General features: G+C 46.8%; 1 protein-coding gene across 4 annotated transcripts in view; it reads right to left on the reverse strand.

The window, feature by feature from the left end:
• The window catches only part of gus (gustavus), a 114,260-nt gene that overhangs the window by 40,206 nt on the left and 50,414 nt on the right, over nucleotides 1–23,640 (reverse strand). The window contains exons 1-2 of one of the 4 annotated variants that reach the window (XM_043420237.1): nucleotides 9,941–11,165; nucleotides 3,391–3,429 (exon numbers count right to left, since the gene is read on the reverse strand). The exons of 1 other annotated variant lie outside the window; for it this stretch is intronic. In XM_043420237.1, coding sequence (XP_043276172.1) covers nucleotides 3,391–3,429; nucleotides 9,941–9,969 — 68 coding nt within the window. In that variant the 5' untranslated portion in view covers nucleotides 9,970–11,165. Of the gene's footprint in view, nucleotides 1–3,390; nucleotides 3,430–9,940; nucleotides 11,166–23,640 lie in introns of those variants that run through there. 2 more of the 4 variants (XM_043420235.1, XM_043420238.1) reach the window with 2 other exon arrangements.

Raw genomic sequence — 23,640 nt, forward strand, 5'->3', positions numbered from 1 at the left:
TCTCCGTGCGTTTATTTATTATTTGATTTTTCACAGCGTCAAGCTGTCGTCACGGGGAGAAAAAATTGAGCTCATAAATCGAGCGAACGAACGAGCCGTGATTCTCTCGTTGACGTGCTCGTTTTTTCGATAGTTGCCCGCACTGAAGTAAGCTCGAAAACGTGAGTCGATCGGATTTTTCGGATCGGAGGGAGCGGCGGAGGCGCAGAGGCGGCGGCGGGGGGGAAGGGGGAGGGAGGGCCTTATATCGCAAGGTGTGGGGAAAGGGGATCCCAAGAGCGGCGTAATTCGTAAAATGTTGTAACCCAGAGAGTCGTCGAGCTGCTGATGTAGAGGCGGCCGTGTATGTGGCAACGTGAGTCGCGAAGTTTCACAAATGGGTCAACATATAGCGGCAATTGCAAATGGCGGCAGGGCGCGCGCGCGTTAGCGGTATAGCGCAAAAGCGCGCTTGAAATCAACTCGAGCAAGAGAGACGGAACGAAAAATCCTCAGTGAGTTTGGACACGTTTGTTTGCACGTTAAATCAACGTTTTCGAGACGCAAGGGCGTACCGAACGTCGCTTAAATCATGTGGGTCAATCCGTTTTGTATGAAAAGTATGACCGCGTGCACGGGCAAGTATTGTATATTTATCCTCGGCATCGTCATCTGTCGCTTACGAAAAGCATTTTTTTTCTCTCCTTTTGCTTTTCGTCATTTTATTTAGTTTTTTCACCCGCGCGTACGTGCATATTATACATATTTATGTCAAGACGGATCGAGTTTTATTCGGTAGTCGTACGCACGTGGCTTATGATCGTGCGTGAGACTTTTTAAAAGTTATTAAGCACCGCAGACGAGGCTCTCACCGAGCGGCAAAGCTCATTTTTCTCTCCCTCTCTCTCTCTCTCTCTCGTACTCGAAGCAAGGCTGAACGCGACCGAGAGATGTGTGGATGCATCGAAATTTGAAATGAATGAGTCGCACAAATGGGTCACGTATTCGCCTGCAATTGGGCCTCGTCCCAGTTCTTTGAATCGGAATAAATTTACGAATTTGCTCAACTTATCGACAAGCAGTTTTTGCCAAGCGATGAAAATAAGGCAGGAAATTGTTTTCACTTTTTGTTTTCTTTTTCAATGCTCAAACGTCGAAAAACGTCATTTTTTCACTCGTTTCAAGATTCACCGTTCAACGATATGACGAAAAATGGTAACACTGTGGAGACCGCACTTTTATCAATTTGGGTCGCGATTTCCTACACAATTATTATAACTCGCTCCAACCATTTTCTTATCTATGGGAAAACCAGAATAAATAAAGCTTTTATACAGACGATAATTTTATAAACACGTGTTGTGTGAAGCTCGTTTTTAAGGAGCGATTAACAGAGAAACGTTTTCGAACCCTCATAATAGCTGACTTGTCACGAGTCTAACGATGATGGAGCTGCGGAAGAAGAACCGCTTGATAAAACGCTCATAAGATGTGACCGTTTGAGAGAGCTCGGCGCGGAGCAGGCTCTCCGCGATTATGAAATTATACAGGCTTCGAAGGATTCAATTAGAACTTGTTAGCAAACGTGCCTCGAATATTCTCAATTTTTGCCTTAGCAACGCGCGAGTACGAAACCGAGAAGCGTACGAGTGTGCGAATGATTTTTTAGCGATGCTCAAAAAAACGGTATTTCGGGGGGGTCCAACGCTTCGAAACAGAGGGAAACGATTATTATTGATTATTCTGTATGTCGGAGATAATTCAGACCGAGGAACGAATCGTCCAAAGTTTTGTCTGGTTTGTAATCGTAGCTCGAGAGTTCAGCAATCGTCTGAATGGTCGCTGCTTAATTCGAGCCTTTTTTGTCGAGATTCTTTTTTCGCTTGGCTCGAGTTGAAGGAATTTTGTTTCGGATTGTCTCGGGTGCGACGATCAAGTGTGTTTCCTGCGCTGATTGGTCAAGCGGTTGATTGAATTTTTTACTCCAAAACTCGAGGATTCACCGCTTCGATTGTTGATCCAATCGATTACTGGAAGCTTATTGCGCAGAAAATCGGGAGGAAAAGGATGCTGGAAAAAACGTTCGCATCCGAGCTCGAGTCGATTCGAAGCTTTGGCTCCGACAAGCAACGAAAGATAGAGCTTCTCTTCATATTTTCAAATCATTATGAATCCTTGCGCCGAATTCTGCGCTCAAAGCTTCATTCGAATTTCCTCCCAGTGAATGAACCGTCAATGAAGAATGTAAAAACGACCTCAACTGCGCGTGCGCTCGTATAAAAGCGGATGAAATTGCGTCGATCGAGTGAAAGAAATTCGACAAAGTTTTCGGGCCGAGGCTGAATGAAAGTGCAAAGTGCCGCGGAGTTATTCGCATGCGCGACATGAGCGCGTAACAGTAATTTTTCCATTCTTTGTCCGCGAGCCGATGTGATGCGCGCACGAATTTACGAATTCATTGTGTGGGACCTTTTTCGAGGAATGTTGCAAGAGTCACGAGAGCTGAACAGTGGAAGAGAGGAATGGAGAGGAGGACTCGGGAGCAATTAAGCGTGTGCGCCGGCCGGCAAAGGAAGTCGCGTTAACTAAGAAAGTCTGCTGAATGAAAACAGCTGCTGTCGGGTGTGGATCTCGTTCATATAGTTGGTCTCTCTACATGCTCGGGACAGTGACGCGACGAGAAACCGAGTCAGGAGTCTAAGCGCCTGCGTCTCGACTCCACCCACGTATCTCGCGGATGAGTAGCCAAGTGGGGAAGAAAGAAGAGTGGGAGGAGGGGGGGGGGCGGAGGGATCGTTGGTCCATTTCTTCAGCAGCCGGAGCAACGTGCACGCATATAAATTCACACGAGAAGCAGCCATCGAGTTATTTTCATTTTCAAATAAACCGTCCTCCACCCACGTGCCTGTGCACGCGTCCTCGCACCTATGCGTAGTAGAACGGCCGATTCTCGCGGCGAGAATTCCGCTGTGAGCGTGAAAAATATCTCCGGTTCATAGCAGAGAGACTAGAGAAGAATCCGAGTTTTACGAAGGTTAACCAATAACCTTGGCTGTCGCTGCCAAGGTTTTTTCGACCTGAATTTTCCTGCTCAATTAATGGATTACGTGCGACAATATTTACGAGCATTCTCGGTTTAGTACTGCGTAAGCGAATGGCTCTTTTTCGCCTGTGGACACGAATCGTTTGAGGAAAGGAGGCAAGTTCATCAGAGCTTTGTGCGAAGGAAAGCTTTGGGGCTGAAAGCCCCTGCGAAAAAGCGAGCGAAATTTTCCTCCCTGGACCGTCCACACTTATCCACGAGTATACGCGCCCTTGGAAACGCTTTTTCAAAGTTTATGGAGAAGAAAGTGAAGCAAGAGATTGTGAGAGGAGGAGAAAGAAAATCAGACCTCGCGGGGATCTATGTACCTCGTGTCTTCATTTTTGCTCGGTACGAAACAGCCCAGTCTGAAATAAGAAAAAATAGTGCGAGAGTCAGTACTCGATGAAAGGTCTGAAAACTCCGTAGAAAAATGTAGCTAAACAAAAGAGTAGCCTGACGAAAGAAATTTCGTGTTCTTTTTTATCTCGCTATAAAAAAATTGCTTCCTTTCGGAGCTTCAATCACAACTGTTAAATAAAAAATCGAGCCGCCGCGTTGACCTGCGTAAAACCGGTTTCGTGACCTCGGATAACGAAAATTTCTGCTTCGAAAATATTATTCAAAAGCCTGAACATTATTCGATCAAAAAGATTCTGGTTTCGTGTGACGTGACGAGAAATCTGTCAGGTTCGGCCGAAGCGACAGCAAACCGAGGAGAAAAACCTCTCGAGACTTTCGATCTCTTACGAAAGGATGCGAAGAATTCTGAAATTTAGCAGGTTGGAGTAAAGTAGTTGAACAAACGAAGTGGCGGGGTCCGAGGTCGTGACGAATGGCGGCTGCACAGCGCACAATTTTGCGAGATGGCCGAAAATTACGAGGGAGCTGTGCAGCACGAGCGGTGTTGATAGAGTATTTTTTGATCCTCCAATGAGGAAGCGATTGGTAGGTTTTGCGATGGATAGGAGAAGAGCGACGGCGAAAGGTCGTCGATCGGGGGGAGGGAGGAGGGCTCCGAATTGATGGCTCGCGGAATCGTTATGCGAGGGAGCGATCGGCGCATGTTCATTTCCCTCGACTCGATAATTTGGTGAATTAGCCTCTGTACTCTCGTGGAAAAGGGAAAGCGCAGGGAATCACGAAGCTCGGAGATCGTCCGGAGGGTGAACGGACTCGCGGGACGACGTTCGACGACGATAAAGTCGTAGAAATCGGGCGAGAGGGCCGACGGAGCTCAATTCTTATTCCATTTTATCATATCTTTTGTCACACTCGCCCCGCCAATCCAACAACGCCGAATACGGCGGTGTTGGATTACAGAAAAGGGAGAGGCGGCGCCGCTACACGTGTCTCCTCGCTTCTCCGCTGCTTCTCCGCACTCTCTGCTGTATGCTAAAACGTGAGGCTGCTGGTGTGTAACGCGCGGCGTGTATTTCGAGATGTAGACGCGGCCACAAGGGAAACATGCCTCCGCGCGCTCTTCCGAGCTGCGGTGCGTGCACCACACGCACATTTTCTTCGGTACACGTGTCACGCATGCAAGAACTAACTTCTCGCTGTACGTGTTTTCCTATAGTTATATCTCTGCGTGTATAATGAATCGTACGTTGCCCCTTTAATAGAGGAAACGTCGGGTGGGGAAGGGGGAGGGGGGACGCCGCGGAGCCACTGCGGAAAAGGGATGGGCATTGCGGACTCGGAGGCAGACATGGTCGGACGAATTGAATTTTTTTTCTTCACCTTTCCCTCAAAATGTGTCGTTCCGCACTAGATTAATGAGACTCGTCGACGGTCCGAGTGTTGAATAATTTTAAGAAACTCAGAAGAATGAGCGTGTACGAGAAACACGGGGAGGGGAAAAAATCTTTGATTTCACGAACGTCGATTCAACTCGAGATATCGAACTTCGTACGACGCTGAAGTTCGCAACGTTGGAGTCCAACGAAACGGAGGAGAAAACACTTATTTTATATATTTCGGGAAGCATCGGTGCAGCGTGAAAAACTACGAATCGCAAATTCGAGGGGAAGCGAAATTAGAGAATTATATACTGGAATTATTGGAGGCTTTTTTTACATCATCTCGTTGGAGCCCAACGTCGCTAAATTCGGCGCCATGAACTTCGCACGGAGACACCACTCTTCGTGGACATGAAAGAGGAGAAAGAAAACGAAGCGTACGCGGGGCACGCGGGTAAAAAAATCTGTAAAACTGCGTCGTACGATATATCGAGCGAGAAAAACTGGGAATGTTAAATAAAAGGCCTTGAGGAGTGATAATCGCGTTTGATTCAGGGTGAAAAGAAATTGATGGAGTGTAGGTGCACACGTTGTGAACTAAATATAGAGCAAATAGCTTCGAGCTATCGTTCATAATTGTATAAAATATGTGCGGTGAGCTTGTCCGGAGTCGAATAATTATGTAAATTATTTAGTGCACTCTCGACACGTTTGAAATAGTGATTACGTTTTTATTTATTCTCTCTCTCTCTCTCTCTCTCTCTCTCTCTCGGTTTCTCAGGCTCGAAGCCACGTTTGAAAGCGCCCATTGCTCCTTTTATTCGCCTCGCGCTATCGCGCGGTGTCCACACGTGTGTTATTTGTTTTCGTCGTATCGATATCGCGTACTGCGCAACGCGCGCGAGTCCCCTAACGCGTTCTTTCGCCCGATTTGCATGCGCATTTATTCTCGAGTTTTCAACTCTCCAATCAATGAAAAATAGACACACGTGTACCGCGCGCGTGTGTGTTTTCTATGGGAAATATAACGCAATACGTTTCGCGGGGCACGTATCCTACGCGCGAAAGTACTCCGATGAAGACGGCGACGCGGTAACGCGATACAACGATTGTAAGCACCGCTCGGTCTTTCTCTCTCTGCCCCGCATCCCACATCCCTACCTCGTTCCCCACCGAGCATCCTGCGGGCTGATGACAAAAATTGTTATCGTCACACACACGCACACGCACGCGCGCGCGTGCACACAGGCGGAGACCCTCACTCAAAAGTGCGCGCTCGTCGCCTCGAGGTTTTCAATTTCGTATCGCCGTTCCGTTGTTTCCGATATACTGATTCCTGTCCTCGTTCCTCTTCGCGGCCTGACCGAGCCTCCTCCTCCTTCGTCCTCCCCCCTTTATCGTCATTCGCGCGGACACTTCCGCTCGCACTTTTCTTGCATCAGCAACATTTTCGAAACACTACTTTTAGTTCGCCGCTTCGTTACTGGGCTGGGGTTGGCTCATGTTTTTCATCGTGTAAGACGAGTCCGGAGGCTTCTCTTGTTTTTGTAGTTGCCTCAATTTTGTCATTGTTTCTCTCCCTAGTTTTGGTGAAAGATTTTATTGACTCGATTAAATTGATTCCGGTGGGGCGCTGTATCGCGCAACTCTCGAGTTGCTTAATCTTAGCCTCGGTTCTCGTCATTTTGTGTATTTTCTTAAGCCACGTGCTTCGTAAACTTCCGTGATTTGACAATGAGCCAAGAGCTTGTTTGCCACGTTTTTCGTTTATCCTGTTTCGAAAAAACGACACGAATTTCTACCGATTCCTGTTTGAATTTCATTTCCATTTGGTCACTCAACCCGATTCTTGTGCCGGCACGTGCGGCAGGGTAAACTGATTCGAAAATTTGGACAAGTTCATTATGAAATAAGCTATCGATGCGCGCCACTTTTTAACGAGAGCAGCAATCAAAAATACTATCGTTTTTATGTCATTCTCTAAAAGTAATTTTGTGGGGAGTATTGATCCAGGAGTTGAAGGTCGTTAGACCCAGTAACGCTGTCACTCTCCTATCGATCGTATTTTTTCTCCATTCCATTTTTGTCTATATACTTTTTGAATTTCGCTCCATGCTGCTGACGTCGAGGTTCGCCAGTCTCTTTTTCCATTTATTTCTTCCCCTCGAGGCGATCTTTCGAGCTTTCGTGAACGTTCCTCTGACTTATAGTATTATTTTTCTGGGTACGAAGCTCTTCGCCACAGCTTCGATCTCCTCGTCCCTCTCTTTCGGTGTTTTTTGTCCTGCTTTTTTTTTCAATTCTTTTTTTATTCCTGCGCAGCATCTTTTTCCATTCCCTCGTTTCGCGTCACTCTTCTTTTTATTGTTTTATTCTTTGACTCTTTTCATTTTCTTGCCGATCTGCTGGTAAGATGGCACAGAGAAAAAGAGATCGAGACGACAGAAAGACGGAGATAAAAACAAAAGGAAGGAAAAGTCTGCTGCAAGTTCGCCGCTCACTGCTCGAATTTATCGTGTCGCGACGCCTGGCATGCTCCATGTTGTTTTTTTTTCACTTTTTCATCCCTAAGCACCTTTTTACGCTCGCTATTTCTCCAAGCTTTTCGATCTCGACGTAAACTCTTTGGCTAAAAGTTTTTAATTGTCATGATCAATTTAGATCGATTCGAATAAACTCGTGTAAAAATATTGCAATTCTAACAAAAATCTATGAAATTTTGATCGAAATGATTTCACTCAATCTGCCGCAGTGCACACGCCCATTCGTACTCGCTTATTAGCTTCGGTACACGGGAAAATCCGTCGACTTTTAAAGCGGATTGCACTCTGTCGCGAGGCAAAGTTTGGTCAAAGTTCATTGGGTCAAATTCAATTGGATGTAAAAGTTTCTCGTGGCTCGTGAGTTTTCCCGAGAGGAAATAACCGGAGGAAAGCGACAGGAGGTTTCCGGTGTTACAAGCAGATCTCGAGGGTCTGCGTCGTCGTCGTCGTATCGTTCCGACAAATTCAATGAAACATTTTTCAACAACTTTTCAATCAATTCTTCCTCGAGACCTCTGCCGCATAAATGATTCCTCGACAACGTGGAATTTGAAAAAACTCACAACATCGCATATTCGTGTAGCTTTTGTTCTGGGTTGAAACTTTGACGACTGTGATGGAAAGAGAAAAACAGTTCGAATTATGACGGACTAATCGTCCCGAGTCCGCGCTCCGGTTTTCTTCGTCAGAAATGTGCAACGTGAGTGCAAAGTCGTACGAGGAACCGCCAGGTTTTTACATCACGTTCGCACGTTCAACGAAACTAGAGACCCATAAATGCGATCTTCCGACTCGTCTGTCATATTATTAATAGAATATCGTGCACATAACACGTATTTTTTTCCACGAACACCTCAGAATTATAACGAAACGATAAATTCTGTTTACGAAGTTATCAAATTGGTTATAAGTTTTCGTATTTTAAATCCACAAGTTTTATTGAGCGCTGAAAACGAGATTTCGAATCATTCGTGTTTCGCACTGCAATATGCAGAGAACGTTACAAAGGAATTTGACGAAACGGAGTGACAATAATGGAAGAAGCTCGAACAGTGAGGACGCACTGTCAAGATGATTCAACTTTGTAAATCGTCAACGGCTTTCGTCTCGCAGCAGATTACTATTCGCAGTCTGAGTGAACAGTAGAATGACGGAAAAATAATAACGGAGCAGACCGAAGTTGAGCGAACGCAAACAGGAGATTGTTGAACGATTTTCCGAGCATCAGCGAAGTTAGTCATCGGGAAATTTGACTCGTCAGCTGATCGCTGGAGGGGAGTCAGAATATGGGAAGTGGAGGGGGTATGAATACATCATGAAAAGTTTACGACAGTTGCGCGATCGCGTATGCCACCGCGTCGAGCGAAATAATAATGATATCAATGAAGCCAACAATATCAACGGTGTTCAGTGGCGGTTTAATGAATCATCGCACACGTGGGATCTCTTCAAGTTGCTTCGCGCTTATTCACCGTTTTCAAATCACAAAATACAGCGAAACCCAGAGCGATCGCCGGGAGCGTTTAATCACGTACGACTTGGTTTTTGACAAAGTTGCACACGAAGCTACGCGGAGACTCGACAGAAATGGAGCTCCCGGGCTCGGACGCTTTGGAGAATTGTGCGATGCCGAGGTCCCACGGACGAGACGACTCTCTTCCGTTTTTCAGAGCTTTTCCAGATATTTTTGTCCTGGAAAGGGAGCGAAAGTTCGCCAAGAAAATAGTGCCAGAAACTTGAACGATGAATCATCGAAAGTTTTTTCTAGAGGGACTGAGCTTCCTGCAGCGAAGAATTTGTCATCGATCAATTTCCGACCGAGCGCAGAGACCAGATCCCCCGAATCACGAAAAACTTTATTTCCAATCGAACAGCCACGGATTTGGGGCGATCGACTGAAAATGTTTTCTTCGGCTCGCGGAACCGAGTATAATCGAACGATCGCCGAAGCGGGAAGAAGAAACCAGCAAACAATTGAGTAATTTGTGTAGTAAACAAACATTTCTCAAAATCAACGAAACGTTAAACTCGCGATGAGACAAAAAGTCTCGAGTACACTTTCGAGTAGAATCTTCACGAAGCCGCCGAGCGTCTGGCAGCTGTCAGCGAATCTGAATATTCGTGTGCCGCAAAAGAGAAGCGACTCTCGCCAATACTGGTGGGCTTCGATTCCCAAAGCGTAGGAAATTTCGAAAGGAGCCTTAGACGAGCGATTTCTTCCGATGTTGCAAACGAGCGCTCAGTTTATTGTCATTTTTTTCCCCTCGACAAACGCCTCTCGACTTGGAATGGTGTTCGCGAAACGGGTCAGCCAATAACCTTACGCTCGGGTCGAGTATAAATAAAGTGTGTCTATTCCGAAGCATTTCGAGAATGGTCGCGGCCTTCGAGAAATTTTCATCGAATGGGAATATCCGAGAGAACATCGAAGGCACGAGTTGCTCTCTCGCTCCGAAAATTCGTTGGCTCCGAAAGAAGCCTTTCGAAAAGGGGGACTCTGCCGAGCGACGGTGTAGAGTGTGTGCGCGCGCGCGTGTGTGTGTGTGTGTGTGTACGTTAGTGTGGCGATTGAATAAATGTTTTTTCAAACTTACGTTCGTCGCGCCTTTACCGCCCAATCCATATCTCGTGAGGTACGACGTATCCAACAGTGAACTCACACAATTCTTTCAAATAAATGCAATAAAATATATCGAGCTGGTTCGCCGTCGTAGCGCGAATATATTTGTATTTTCAGTCGCGTATATCGGCACGGATCGAGTGTGGACGTAGAAAACAAAGATAAATAATGATTCGTTGAGAATTGCACTCGCGCACAGAAGTAAAAAAGGGCATAAATTCAGAGGTTTTATGGTCGATGAGGAGAGCGAGTGTGGAGGAGACTCTTCGAGATTATTCACGTGAGGGGGAATAAAAACGAGAGGGAAAAATAGAAAATTGAGTAAACACTTGGCGTAGGGAGCTTATTCTTTGCACTTTTGCACCAGAATCGAGTTAACTAATAAACAAGTAAACAAACAAAAATTTAAAAAACCGGGTGCCCGTTACACGGTCCGTTGTGGGCAACCCGTGCTCATGTACATTCGCTTCTCCCGAGACATTAATTCGATATTTGATTCCACAGGCTTCGGTGAGCCGTCGAGACGACAAAACCAGAGGGAGAGTGCTCCGGTAAGGCAAAAAAGTGAGATCGTCGAGTAGTTCAGAGTCGCAGCTTCCTTCGTATCTTGGCTCGCGCACAAGGATCTCGGGCACTCGGAAAAATTTGAACACACGAAACACCCACACACGTGCGCGCGCGCAAAGAAAATTCCGTGTTTCTGGCTCCGTCGCGTGACAGCTCCGCTATCGTTGGCTTCCAATGAAAATGCGTATTCGGCTCGGTTTATCCCGCGAGAGAGGCGTCGTGCGATCGCGATTAGCTTCTCGGTTCCTTACGTTTCTTCGTGTTTTTATGTTTATTCGGTGAGATACACGCAACGGCGATAAACGCTCGTTCGAGGCTCGGCTCCTCTCTCGTTCGCAGGTTTTCGTCCGTGTTAATACTCGCTCAGACGGCGCACGCGTGTCTCACTGTGTTACCGTGCGGGCACGAGCGCGCGCGCGTGTTCTCCCGTGCACAAAGCCGCGATTTAGAGGAGCAGATTCGCGAGGGCCCCGCTCTGCTCTCCGTGTGCTCGTGTATCTTCGCGTCTCTTTCCGTTTCTGCGTTCACGACCGAAAGGAAGGGGAAACTGCGACAGAGAAAGAAGAGAGCTTGTCGAGAGGCCACGCCAACTTTGCGAGACATGGATCGTCGAGCCGCGAAGCTGCCTCGGCAGTGGCCCAGCGAAGACTGAAAACGAAATCCGACAGAGGCGCGACCGTGCCGCGACGCGCATGGTGGAATCGCCCGTCGACCTCGACAAAGAACCGGGGAGGGGGCCACGAGAGGCGGGAGAGGAGCTTAAGGGGGAAAGGGAGAGGTACAGTCCCCTTCAGATTCAAACTGCTCCGACTCTTTTCCATCCGCTGATATTCGCCGCTATCGCACCATATTTTCTAACCTCGCTAACTCAACTTCGACCGAATTATCCAAGGCCGATCGCGACCTTTTTCCGGAATCTCTGATTCTTCCCTCCGACCATTTCGTTCTCCGATTTTTTGCGTCGCTCACCCAGTCGGAGACGAAAATTCCAATTTTTCTTTATTTTATGGATTTTTCGTTTTAAAACTGTTCTCCGGTGAGTAGTTAAGGAACTGGGGTGACGCAACGACGCGTGCTTTTCGCCCGTCGAACGCTCGCCCGGGACACCGGTGCTGACTTCTCTGAGTGTACATCAAGAATTCTTGGGACGATTAAAAAAATGACCTGCGAGCAGGCTCTCCGACCAATGGCTCCGATCTCAACGCGCGAGGTCACATTCATCCAGGGTTGGCGCGGACTTTCAACTGGAACCCTTAAGAACCCGCGTGCACTGTCGTTCTGCGGCTCTGAATTCGTGAGTCAGCTGAACCGAGAACTCCACGAGAATTTTCGTTTGCGAAGGGAAGCATTGACGAAACGTTTTTTCCCAGAGAGCCTGGCTAAAAAGTTCAAAAAACACTGCTTCTTCTCTCAACAGTCCAACGGTCACTTAACCACGATTTTCAGGCACGGAAACCACTCGATTTTATCTCCCACGAATGAGAATCCATGAAAAACCGTTTTCGCTACCGCACAAGTCGACTAATTTCACTTCCAAGGACTCTAAACAACGAAAACCGGGAATTCTAGCGTCGTTCTGATCGAACGAAAAAATAATGCAAACGGAAAAGGTAAGGGAAGTTATTCCTCTGAGATTCAAGACAAATGAAATTACTTTCGAGATTAAAAAACCGACGAAACTCGTTCCCGCATGCGGTTTTAAATCGACGGAAGAAATTTTTGTTGACGGCTGTACAGGCCGATAAAGAGCGAGCGAGATACGCAGACAGAGAGCAGGACAGTCAGCTTTGGAGGTTAGAGGGGATTAAAAAGGGAGAACCCTTGTGGACTGGGGTTTCGCGTAGCCCTCCGCACCCTCCGACGTCACCATTGCCGGTGTCGATGGCGTGGCTTACCACTCGATACAGTCGTTCGTCGTAGGGACGTTGAATTAACTCTGTAAAAATTTACGTTCTTGTGGAGCAACATGCCACGATGGTACTCTGCAGACTAACCAGTTGCGTTAACACTCGAAACTATTCGCGAAGTCGCGGTGCTCGATTTATTAACCCGTGAACACCACACCGGGTCTCACGGACCATATAAAGTCATGGCTCTTTTTTAATGACGTTGAAGTTCGCACCGTTGAAATGCAGCGGTTTCCATTTTTTCTCTTGTTTACTCTACTTTTTAACAGAACTTTGATTCGATGCGGTTTTAACTTGGAACATTTTTTATCCTCCGTCGTGGGAGGAGAACGAAGTAATTTTTTCGCTCACTTTCCCTACTCTTTGGACTCTCGTGGAAAAGGATATTCGATTAAAACTGACGATGAAGCTTCTGCGAATGGAAAAATCGATCGAGCGATGCGTTTCGGTGCACTATGCAACGATGTAAAGTTCACTGTCGATGGATAAACGAACCAACGCGATTACGTTTGGGTGCATCGCGATGAAGGAGAAAATCTTGCCATGCGAAATTTGAGGTGAAAGATTAAAAACTATCGAATTGCTGCATATTTTGTTTTGAAGCTTCGACGAATGGATTTTTGCCCACGACAAATCGGTTTGGAACCGTTTTTATAGAATAATCGGAGTTTGCTGGCGTTTGTTACGCGAATGAAAAATTATTGGCTTCTAAAAGCATCGGGGACACGGACTCGCTCGAGCGCGGTTTCTCGCATGAATTTTCCTGTCGCGGGATCGAGCGAGAGGGCGATGTTGGAACTATCGAGGAAGGAGCACGGCACTAGAATTTCATCAAAGTTAATTCATTCGTGAGCTGCTCGGGCGGGAGCGGGACCGCGCGATTTGTCGGAAAGGCTTTATCCGCGTCGGCCGGAAGCGACGTAATAATGCGTCATCGGGTCTACCACGCGCATTTCTCTTCTCGATCTCTCCGCCGCGTGCGGAGCTGATCGAACGTTGGCTTAGAGTTGCTCGTGTGCAATCGGAGCAGCGAGAGCTAACGAAATCGATCCGTTCGGAGCTCAGATTTTCGGGAATTTTTCAGTGACCACCAAACGCATGATATTCGACGACGCGAGAATCCGAGGCTCCACAATTGGCACCGAGTAAAAGCGTCATCATTCTCGCGGTCATTTAAAAAGGATCGTTGAATCAAAGCACCGTTAATTGATGCAATGCCAAATTATTCTGAAGCCAAAATTCTGGTCTCGACCTTGCAACAATTTTCGGTTCAAAACAAAAAATAATTCAATCCATTAAAATTTGAGACGAACGTTCTCGTTTGCATCTGCAATGCAGAGAACGCGCAGCGACACTTTTGCAACTTCACACAGAGCGCATAGAATTCGACTTCCCGCTACGAGGATTCGACTCCATTTTTGAGAGCTCTGAAAATCAAGAACACGAATTCTTCACTCACCAAAACTAAGACCATTTGATCGTTGATATCGACCCGGTATAAAAGATCGTCGAAAAAAGGAGGCTCCTCGTCCCCTCCGAAAATAGTGCTCCTGAGATATTCGAAGGGTTGTTATATTATCGGTGAGTCTCTCTGGTTCGAGTCTTGAGAAGTCTGAAGGAGCCAGAGCAGAGAGAGAAAATCAAGTAACCGAGTGCGCGCGGATCGGATCTGCATATTTACATGTATATAGCACCTTTCAAGTGCGCTCAAGGCCGCGGGCTTTCGGGCTGTGTGCGGTGCGATTACACGCCGAGATGGAACGGTCCTTTCGGGAGGAGACGGGGCTCGGTCTCGCAGGAACCTTCGGGTAAAAGGAGGTCGAGGGAAGGTATTGGGGGGAGGGGGGAGGCTGCCGAATATACTGGAAATTGACAAATGTTCGTACGGTTTCGCTCCGCGGGGATATACTGGGAGACGAAGGGAAAGGTGAAAGGATGAGGGGGACTCGCGGCGACTTTTACTCGCATTTGTTCATGCTCGCGATTTTGTACGTTACTACTTTCATGAGGGCGCCGGGGCAAAAGGATCGCAGCGATTACGAACGAAACCTCAGAGGCGCGTCGAGAGAGCGCGGTGCGTGTGTCCAGAATAATTCAACACAGTTTTGCTATTAAACTCGAACGCGGAGCTACTGGGAACGAGTTTGATGCGCTTGAGCAGGATCCACTTACGCGAAATGCGCAGCGCTTTTGGCGAGCTCCGGCTCGAGGTGCCTGAACCCCGTCAGAATGAAACGTTTTTCTTTCATTTCGACAGTGCATCTTTGCCCTCGGGAATAAAAACGGAGAAACGGAAAGCGATGGGAAGCTGAGGTGCTAACCTGCATCGGAGTCCGCCAACTGCAGCCTTGGAAAGCTCAATATTGCGCTCGCTTCCCATTTGAAGAAAAGGGAGAAGGGGATTGGGCGCGGCGGTCGGAATGTTCCTGCTGCGAAGTTACATTACACGTAATTCGAAAATTGGCCGGAAAGGGCCTTTTTCTGTTGGGATGCCGACGCGACGTGACAGGGAAAACGAAATTACACGTCCGCCGGGAGACTCGCCCGATCGGTACGTTTTTTCCACCGTTCGTGCGTCACATTCACGAAATTTGCTCGACTTTCGTCATGCGGAAACTAGCCGAGGGTATATTTCCGAAAGAATTGTGCAAAACGACGAGATTCCCTCAAGTTCCGGCTCGGAGAATTCTAACGCCGCGTGTCGGAGCTCCCGATATGCTAAACAATGAAGATTCTCCTAAATAATTGAGTCAGCGGAAATTCGATTAAAGTTCTGATCGAAAAGTTACCGAAAAGAGGATCCGCGAACGTATAGAAATGTTTGAATGCCGAGAGGAGAGATTCCAGACAGCAGGTAATCAGTCGAAGTATGCTTCTCGAGAGTTGAATTCGAGGGAACGTGCGAGCAAAGTCCGCAGGGGCTCGGGGCCACGTATGCAGACCCACACACGTATCAATTTCTAGCGAGGCATAGGAAACCGCTCGACCTAACTTGGCGAGTTGGCTCGATACGGTTACGCCCTTTTGTGCCAGCGGAGAGAGCCGGCATGTCCGTGTGTTCCGAAGGTTTCGAGGGATCTCGAAACTCACGTAGTTTGCTGCTCGAAGCCGAACACACATCGTACGTGGAGAATCCTTCACAATATGCGAGATGGTAGCAGCCCCGAGCACCTGAATCCTCGTGACCTGGGATTCAAAATGGTGCCTGATGGTCCGGGAGATAGAGGCAAGGAGCGAAGCAAAAGAGGGAGTGAGAGAGACGTCGACGGACAGACGGAGAAGAGCGAGATCTGACCGAGCACTCCAACATTCTCCGGGGCCGTTGGCGTCGCCACACCGTCGCACCGTGTCTGCCGCTGGATATAATGAAGGTCAGGAATTCTGATAGGGAAGCCTGTGGAGGAGGACACCCTCGCTGCACCGTGAGCGCGACTCCGAACTCGCACACTCCAATTCTCAAGAATAATTCGTAACTTTTGCTCTCGTATTAAAATTCGTCGTTTCTCGTGTGCCCTGAATCAATCGTCTCGAGTCACTAGGCCAAATCGAGTTTCTGAACGTCTCGACTAAAGATCCAACGAAAAGTTGTGAGGATGGCAGCATTCATTCGAACTGTTGTATCCAACATAGTAAAAAGACAAATAGCCATACCTTTTATTCAAAAGTCTTTTTCGCTTTAAGCACAGTCAACAATCTTTTCACCCACTTCAAATGTTTATGAAGTATGCTCGAGCAACCCTGAAAAAAAAACTTATCATGGAATTTACTGATAGTGAAAAATTGCGATTTACAATACATTTCGACTCATCGGTAAGTGCTAGTCTGACACGATGAATGAAACTCGAAAATAAAACGAAATATAGTTGTGACGTGCATCACTTTTTCCTATCCACGTAAAGCTGTTTAGAATTCGAGGGACGAAAGATACGAAAATTCAAAAAATACTATGCTGTTCGTAATCGGTGCTTAAATGCTTTGAAAATTCTTGAAAAATAATATATTTCTCACTACATAAAACGAATCCGTTTTCTCCGTGCAGTCGATATATACTATCGAAATTTGAGCTGATCCTAAAAAAGTCAATTCCGTCGATGATATTGATGTAAAAAAAGTCTTCGAAAGTGCATTTTTGACGAAAGTTTCAATAGATTTAAACGATCATATCGGGCAGTTATTTCTGCTCGTGCATTCGAGTCTCGCATTACTCGAAACTCAACTCTCGTCTCGATCCAGAAATACGGAGGTTTGCGAGACGTTTTATAGCGTCCACAGGAAACGTTGACTTTTTCCATTGTCTGGTATATTTATGTTTGCTTATCGATCGTTTGCTCGATGAATAATTGCGGCCACGGATGCCGGGCACTATTGAAAAAACGTCGGAAAATCTGCGCTTTTCGTGCGGAATTTTCAGTGACAGTCGACGAATAAATTTGGAGCACTATCGATGAAAGAATAAACTCGAAATAGCCAAGGGAAAATGAGAATCTCGCGATGAATATACGGAGCCGAAAAAGAGACGAGAGTCAACGTTCGTCTCTTCACCTCCACAAAAAAATCTTCAGATACTTACGCAAGTAAAAGTAGAGTTGAGGGAGGGCCAGTGGTCCGGCGGAGTTATTCGGGCTGCGTGCACACAGGTAGTAAGACACGATAGGTGAGCGCATTGTATGCAAATGGGGAGCCCCTCGACGACAGTAATTACAAATAGTCGAGGACCCACCGAGATGCCTTCTCTCCAATATGTAAACTACCTGAGCGTGTAAACACGCGGAGTGCCCGAAACTGACTGGCGAAGCAATCGAGTAATTATTGGAACGCGATTCTCGAGGACGCGGAGCTTTATTGAATGGAAGACAGTGCGTTTAATCGGTAACGAAGCTGGGTTTGTTACGATTCTTCAAAATCTGCGTGACGTCAACCGACTCTGATATTTCAAGAACTTTCGTCAATAGTTTATCCAAATTAATACGGAGCTGAAGTTTGCAACGTTGCAGTCCAACGAAATGAACGAAAAAAAAAAAAAAAAAAAAACATTTTCAATTCGCCAATTTTTTATTTCACGAAGTACCGGGTGCGGGTTGAAAAACTACGAATTGCGAATTCGGCAGGGAACGAAATTGTAGAATTACTGGAATTGTTGGAGGGTTATTTAGATCATTTCGTTCGACTCCAACGTTGCAAACTTCAGCGTCACAAATAAAGCGAAAATTTCGCGTTTAATTATTGAGATAAATCTCATGTAAATAGCGGAACGTTAATTGAATTTGTGAACAACATTGAAATTGGAAAAATGGACGAATCTGGAGAAGAGAGTGAGAATCTTGTCTGTATGCGTATGGAGTCAGAGTCACTGGTCTTTGTGCGCCCTGGGATGCTGGCCTGCTCTCCCGGTCTGCATCTGCTTCACGGGAGTGAACGAGAGCAACGAAAAGCTCGATCTGTTTCAACCTAAAGGAGCGTTATTTATATATAGAAAGGAAGAATGAGAAAGAGAGACACACAGACACGCGTGTGTATATATAACTTCTGCGTGAAGTGAATGTCAGCCCGAAGGTCGGCTTTTGTCAAGTCTCAAGAGTATCTTTGCCCCTCTGGTCAATTCCTCGCGGAGTTCTCTCACTCGCTCAGTTTATATTTCGTCTGGTCAAATATGTTTCATCGGGAATGTATAGACGCGTCTATACGTGTCGTGGTCGAGGATGCAATTATGATTAAGCGACAGATTGGTACGAAGAAACGATAGAAAGTCCCGCTGAATGCTCAATTGAAAAAAACAGTTGCATAACTTTTAGCAACAAAAATAGTAGAATTGAAAAATAAGCGAGGTTGGCTCGTACAACTGTTCCTGGGACGCGGCTACGTACCCCGCGCGAATCGATAATATCTGAATTTCAAATCCGGGAAATCGCTTTTTCAGGAGAGTTTCGACACACGAGGCGATCGCGACTGGAAATATCGTTTCTACTGGTTCGTCCCTGCTCCACGTTTTCGTATCTTTTCGGTCACGTTGTTTCGAGAAAAAACACCGTTTTTAAAATTCAATAAAGCCGCTGAAAGGGATGCGCGCATGTGTGCCTTTCTCTTTAAATATTCTCATTCTGTGTGTGAGTGAGTGTGTGTGTGTGTGTGTTTGTGTGATACGTGCGTTTGGGGAAGGAAGGCTGTTGATTATAGATAGTGGGGTCCGTGAGGAATACTTGAGAGCTCTGTGCTGTGAGCAATGGCTCGAGTCTCGCTGATGGAAAGGTGGGGCAATGACCAGCGTCCATCGAGAACAGTGTGCTCACCAACACCGACGTAGCCCACACAAGCGCGTGCATTCCTACTCCGTGTGAGTACGAATGGCGACTGCAGTCGGGCCAGAGGCACGAGGAACTTTGTGTGTGCCTGCCAAGCCCAGCAGAGAGAATAACACACATTTGTAAATGTACTTATACGTGGCTGTGTGTATGTGTGTGCGGACGGAAGGAGCCCAGCAGTAGACACGTCATTGACCGTACACGCCCGGGCAAACCAAGGCCCCCCTCGAGGTCTCCGAAGTACCTTATGCGTGCATTAGCGGTCACCGCTGTGGGAATCGTCAGGACATTTATATACATTTGCACATACGCAAGCGAAATTAGCCTCGAGGTAAAGTCATCGCGGATCGAGTGGCCGCGAGGGCCTCGACGATCATTTCCTCTCGCTCTGTTTCGGAGCTCGATCGAGCTTTTTTCTGCACGTGGCATGCAGTGAGGAAAAGTGTTGGGAAAATGGTCGGATTTTCGAAACATTGGGAAACTCGCTGCCTTTGCCGAGGCCTTGGTACAACTCTTCTCCCGTCTTCGGAAATCTCCGCCGGGAAAGGAAAAAACGGCGCGAAGGGTTGGAGCACAAAGAGAGCGAGAACACGTGGTGAAAATCGACGCGGGAAAAAAGGCTCCGCGAGAGTGTGACACACGCGTTCACCTTTATAGTCGCAAACACCCCATAAGAACTGAGACCAGGCTCACGGAAGTTGGAGTACGTACACGGAGGGAGAAAGTACCGCGAAGTATCGCAATACACGCTTGAGGTAAGAGAATGCGAACGCTATTTCTATAAGAACGGGATCCACGAGGGAGGGGGATGGATCGCTTACCTGCACGGTTCGAGTGTTTCAGAGAAGGCGATGGAGCCTCTAATTTTAATAATTGGATATAGCTTTACATTCCCTCTCGCCTTTGTCCATTATTCGTGCACTGTAACACACACACGCACACACAGACATTGCTTCCCCTTGGCCTGTTACGTTTACCGTCGATTTCTATGCATGCTATTAAAAACTGAGCGATTTGGTGCTCGCAGTAATTACACTTGGAATTCCGACGGATTGATCAACTTCGCCTTCGGTCACTCGAGATATCCGAGGCGGCAGAATTCTTCAGGAATTTCAGCGAATTCCGGTTCCAACTTGTGGAAGCCTCCGCACGCTTTAACCCCGTTTCGAGCCTCTTCTCGTCTCGTTAACAACTCGGGAGGGCGTCGAATTCATATTCGAATTATCGCTGGGTTTCGTTCACGAACGAGTGTTGGGAGGGGAGAAAACAATGTTCGTTCAAACGAATTGAATTTGGGAATGAATCTCGATGAAGTATCGAAAAAATGCTGGCTTTTTAACCTGAGTTTTCGAGCACCGTGTACACGCTACAGGCACACGAGTTTTTCCATTCCGTAGGGCCCGTTATGTATCGCGCACCTTGGAGTAGGTCCGCATTAGTACGGAGTCGCACCTGCCTTTCGTTTAGTTTTTTCCCCCCCGTTTTTGTGCCGTTCTCGCACTCCGTTGTCTCTCCTCAAATTCGTTTTTTTGTCGTTTTCTGTCTTCCTCGCTCTCGCTACTGTTCGTCTCGCGTTCTTTCCATTTGCCCCCGTCTCTTCCTCTCTCGCCCAGTCCATTTTCGTGCCGCTTAAACACCGCTGAAATCTCTCAAACCGCCCCTCGAAGTGCGTCCGCATATCGGTGTCGCTCTATTCTCGTGTTTGTGTTCGTTTCGGACCTCGACCACGAATGGAATTGATGCGTAAGCGTATTTATCGTACACCCAAAAGCCACAAACATTATCACGGACATACCGAGCTCGGTAACCACCAAAATCTTGCAAGCGCTCGCGCCGAGATCCACTTTTCGTTGGACTCACCACCGTAACGTGCCACAGCTGTTCCTCCCATTCATACTGGGTCACGCCTCATATTGGATTAAGAAAAACTGCTATTTAAACGTTATTTATCGCTGTTCGCCTTTGTTCCGGCGCCGTTAGCTACCGCGAATGCGGCCCGGGATCGGCGACTCCGGATTACCCAATTGAGTTTCCGCACACGTTACCTCCTTCGAGAAAAACCGTATTTTACCATCGTAACTCAAACTCCCAGGACAATTGCCGACTGCAATGCACACTCGTTTCGGTGCTGCGAATTTTCGGTCTGTGAGGAATAAAATCACGGATCCACGATCCATGACACAATAAATTCATTCAAGTTTCGATCCACTGACATTTTCGATTCGATCGAATACCCCGGTTCACGATCCGCCGCGGCTCTTCTTGAACCGAAGCATCTACGAAACGTGAAAAGTGAATATTTGAAGCTTATTCCACGTCCGTTCGCCTCGTATATGTTTAGAGGCGAGTAACATATAATCGAGTAATGGCGACGATCAGCGGGGACAGCTGATTTCAGTGGAAACCGTTGACCCAAGTGTTTTCCCGTCAGCTGTAGCGGAAGCGATATTAAAATTGATCGTTTGGAAACTTGGGCTGTTTGAAACACGCGTGACTGCGAGGCAGATACGTCGGCGTAAAAATAGAGAGTACAGAAATATGATGAAATTTCATTAAATCGGGAGAGAGAACGCGATTGCAGATTCTTTGAAACGCTGTTTAATGTCACGGTCACATATTCAGCTCTTGTGCGACTGCGATTTTCCAACTCGTTAAGCGAAATACACGAAGTTTATGGCGAACTAAAAGTTCATTATTCGCCGGGTCGCATCCACGAAGCTACTTTAGTCGCATTAAAAAGTAAATACGAGCTTTTTCCCCGAGGATTTTTCAACGTTGCATGTACGAACATACCGGAGTTAATTTTTGAGGCTCTTTCTCTCTAAATGCTCTTCATAAATAATCACGAATGATTAAATATTCATAAGATATTTTCATCAATTCCTGCCTCGAGCCCAAATGCCAGCGCGTATTATTTACAGGCGGACCTCGTTTCGATGGATATACGCGATTGTAATTGCGGGTACGATAAATCCAGTGCGTGTATCCTCGAGCGAGCTCAATTTCGCGGATTTGTTGAACGGCGATCAGGGAAAATGGAATATTTGGTCGAATTATTCGTGAAACACGCCTAGGAGCTTCGTAATTCGAGAGAGTTTCGAGGAAAACCGACTCGAACATGAGATCGCGATTTAACGGGCTCCTTGCTGCCAGGATTGACTCCCAAAATCTGAAACTGGCTCAAGCATTGATGAAATCTACTTTTAATCCTGCAGCTGTGCACCGCGAGGGGAAGGGAATGACAAAAATAATTTGGCAAGGTTAATCGACGATGATTTTGAGTGGAGAAATGCGAGAGAATTGGAATCGTTGAAGCAATGAAATCCACTCGGAGCTATTTTTCAAATGCTTTTTTCGTAACAAGATTCAACGTCTCCGAGAGTTGGAGAGAGAGAGAATGGTGCTGTAAAAAAGGAAACTTTGTCAGGAGCAGCACGAGAAGATAGAAGAGATCCAGGATGACTCGTCGTCAACAGGAAGCGCAGCTGGTTTATACCAGAAAGACAGACAGAGATGGGAGCAGGGGCAATGGAGATGGAAAAGAGCGAGAGGAGAGAGGGATTGGCCAGCTGTTGATGGAAGGTTTTAGTTTAGGTATGTCGACCGCTCGGAGAACCGACGTTCTTGGGCCGTGAGAAAAGGACGAGACTGCGCTGCAGTGTGTGCTCTTATAGTGAGTTGAACGAGAAGCCGAGGTCGAGCTGAGCACATATAGAGAGAAGAGGACCTCGAGCGAGGAACGAATTCCCTCTCAACTGTTTGGGCTTCTCGTCTGTCTCACTCTGTCTCTGAATCTTCTCTCCCGTTCCACCCATTGAAAAAAGCAAGGAGAGACGACGGATGCTTCACTTTTCCCGGCATCCTTATCCTCCTTCGCTTCGGATCAATCTTTCTGTCGTATTTCATCTAAGAAAACTGTCCTCGTTACACCATTTGATGTATATTTCCATTTTATCCCATACAAACATCCGCACAATAACGTATCGATACGAGCAGGGGGAAGACGAAAGAAAAAAAGTCAGCGACCGATTCGCCATCGTTGCCTGTGCGACGAAACACGTTGCAGCTATTTCCGAGGCTCGCGAACACACCGAACAGCGAAATCCCAATGATTTAAAGGGAGTTCTAATTCGACGACCTTTGGCCTCTCCCAGTGGAAAAAAGTTTCGACTATTTTTCGATCAACGCGTCCAACGTTGGATCTAAAATCATTGCGATTGGTTAAGTTGCTGACGTAAAAGTACGAAGTTTGTTTCGTTGACGGGCTGTTCGAGTCTCACGCTTCTGCGAACGAGTCGTGCCACTTTGTCAGACACCTGTTAACTTCTCGTCACTTTGATTTCAAAGATTTGCCTCCGTAAGTCACATATTTTCACAGGATTTCTCTGGCCGATCTCTTCGCTCGGCTCCTACTCGATGACTTTCGAAAAACTAATACAACTTTGCGCATTTACCTCGCGCACGCTCTCCCTGCAAATTATGCAAAACGAGGTACTCGCTAAGTTGCTACTCTTAAAGTGCAACTTCAGCATATATTTGTGTTTATATTCAGAAGGATTAATCTGTGTGTATGCTCCGAGAGCTGGCAGGTCCTGTGATATTCTTTTCTGTACGTATGTTATATCGCGTACGTTGTTTCCTGAGCCCCAAGGAGTGGCCGAATGAAAGTGACAGCTATTACGAGAGTGCAAGGCGAGGAAAGGGCACGCGCACAAGAAAGGTGTGTGTGAGTGTGTCACAATGTGCTGTAAACCCGGAGCCAAAGATTGAGGTGGAGAACTGGACAGGTGAAATTAAAAATACGTCTGAAGTCGTTGGCGCAGAATCATTGATTTTTTTTTGGATTAACGTTGAAACCTCTCGTGCAATCTCGAAAACGTTTTCCTATTCGTTTAACTCAG

Source organism: Venturia canescens, chromosome 5 (genome assembly GCF_019457755.1).
Source record: "Venturia canescens isolate UGA chromosome 5, ASM1945775v1, whole genome shotgun sequence".
NCBI lineage: Eukaryota > Metazoa > Arthropoda > Insecta > Hymenoptera > Ichneumonidae > Venturia > Venturia canescens.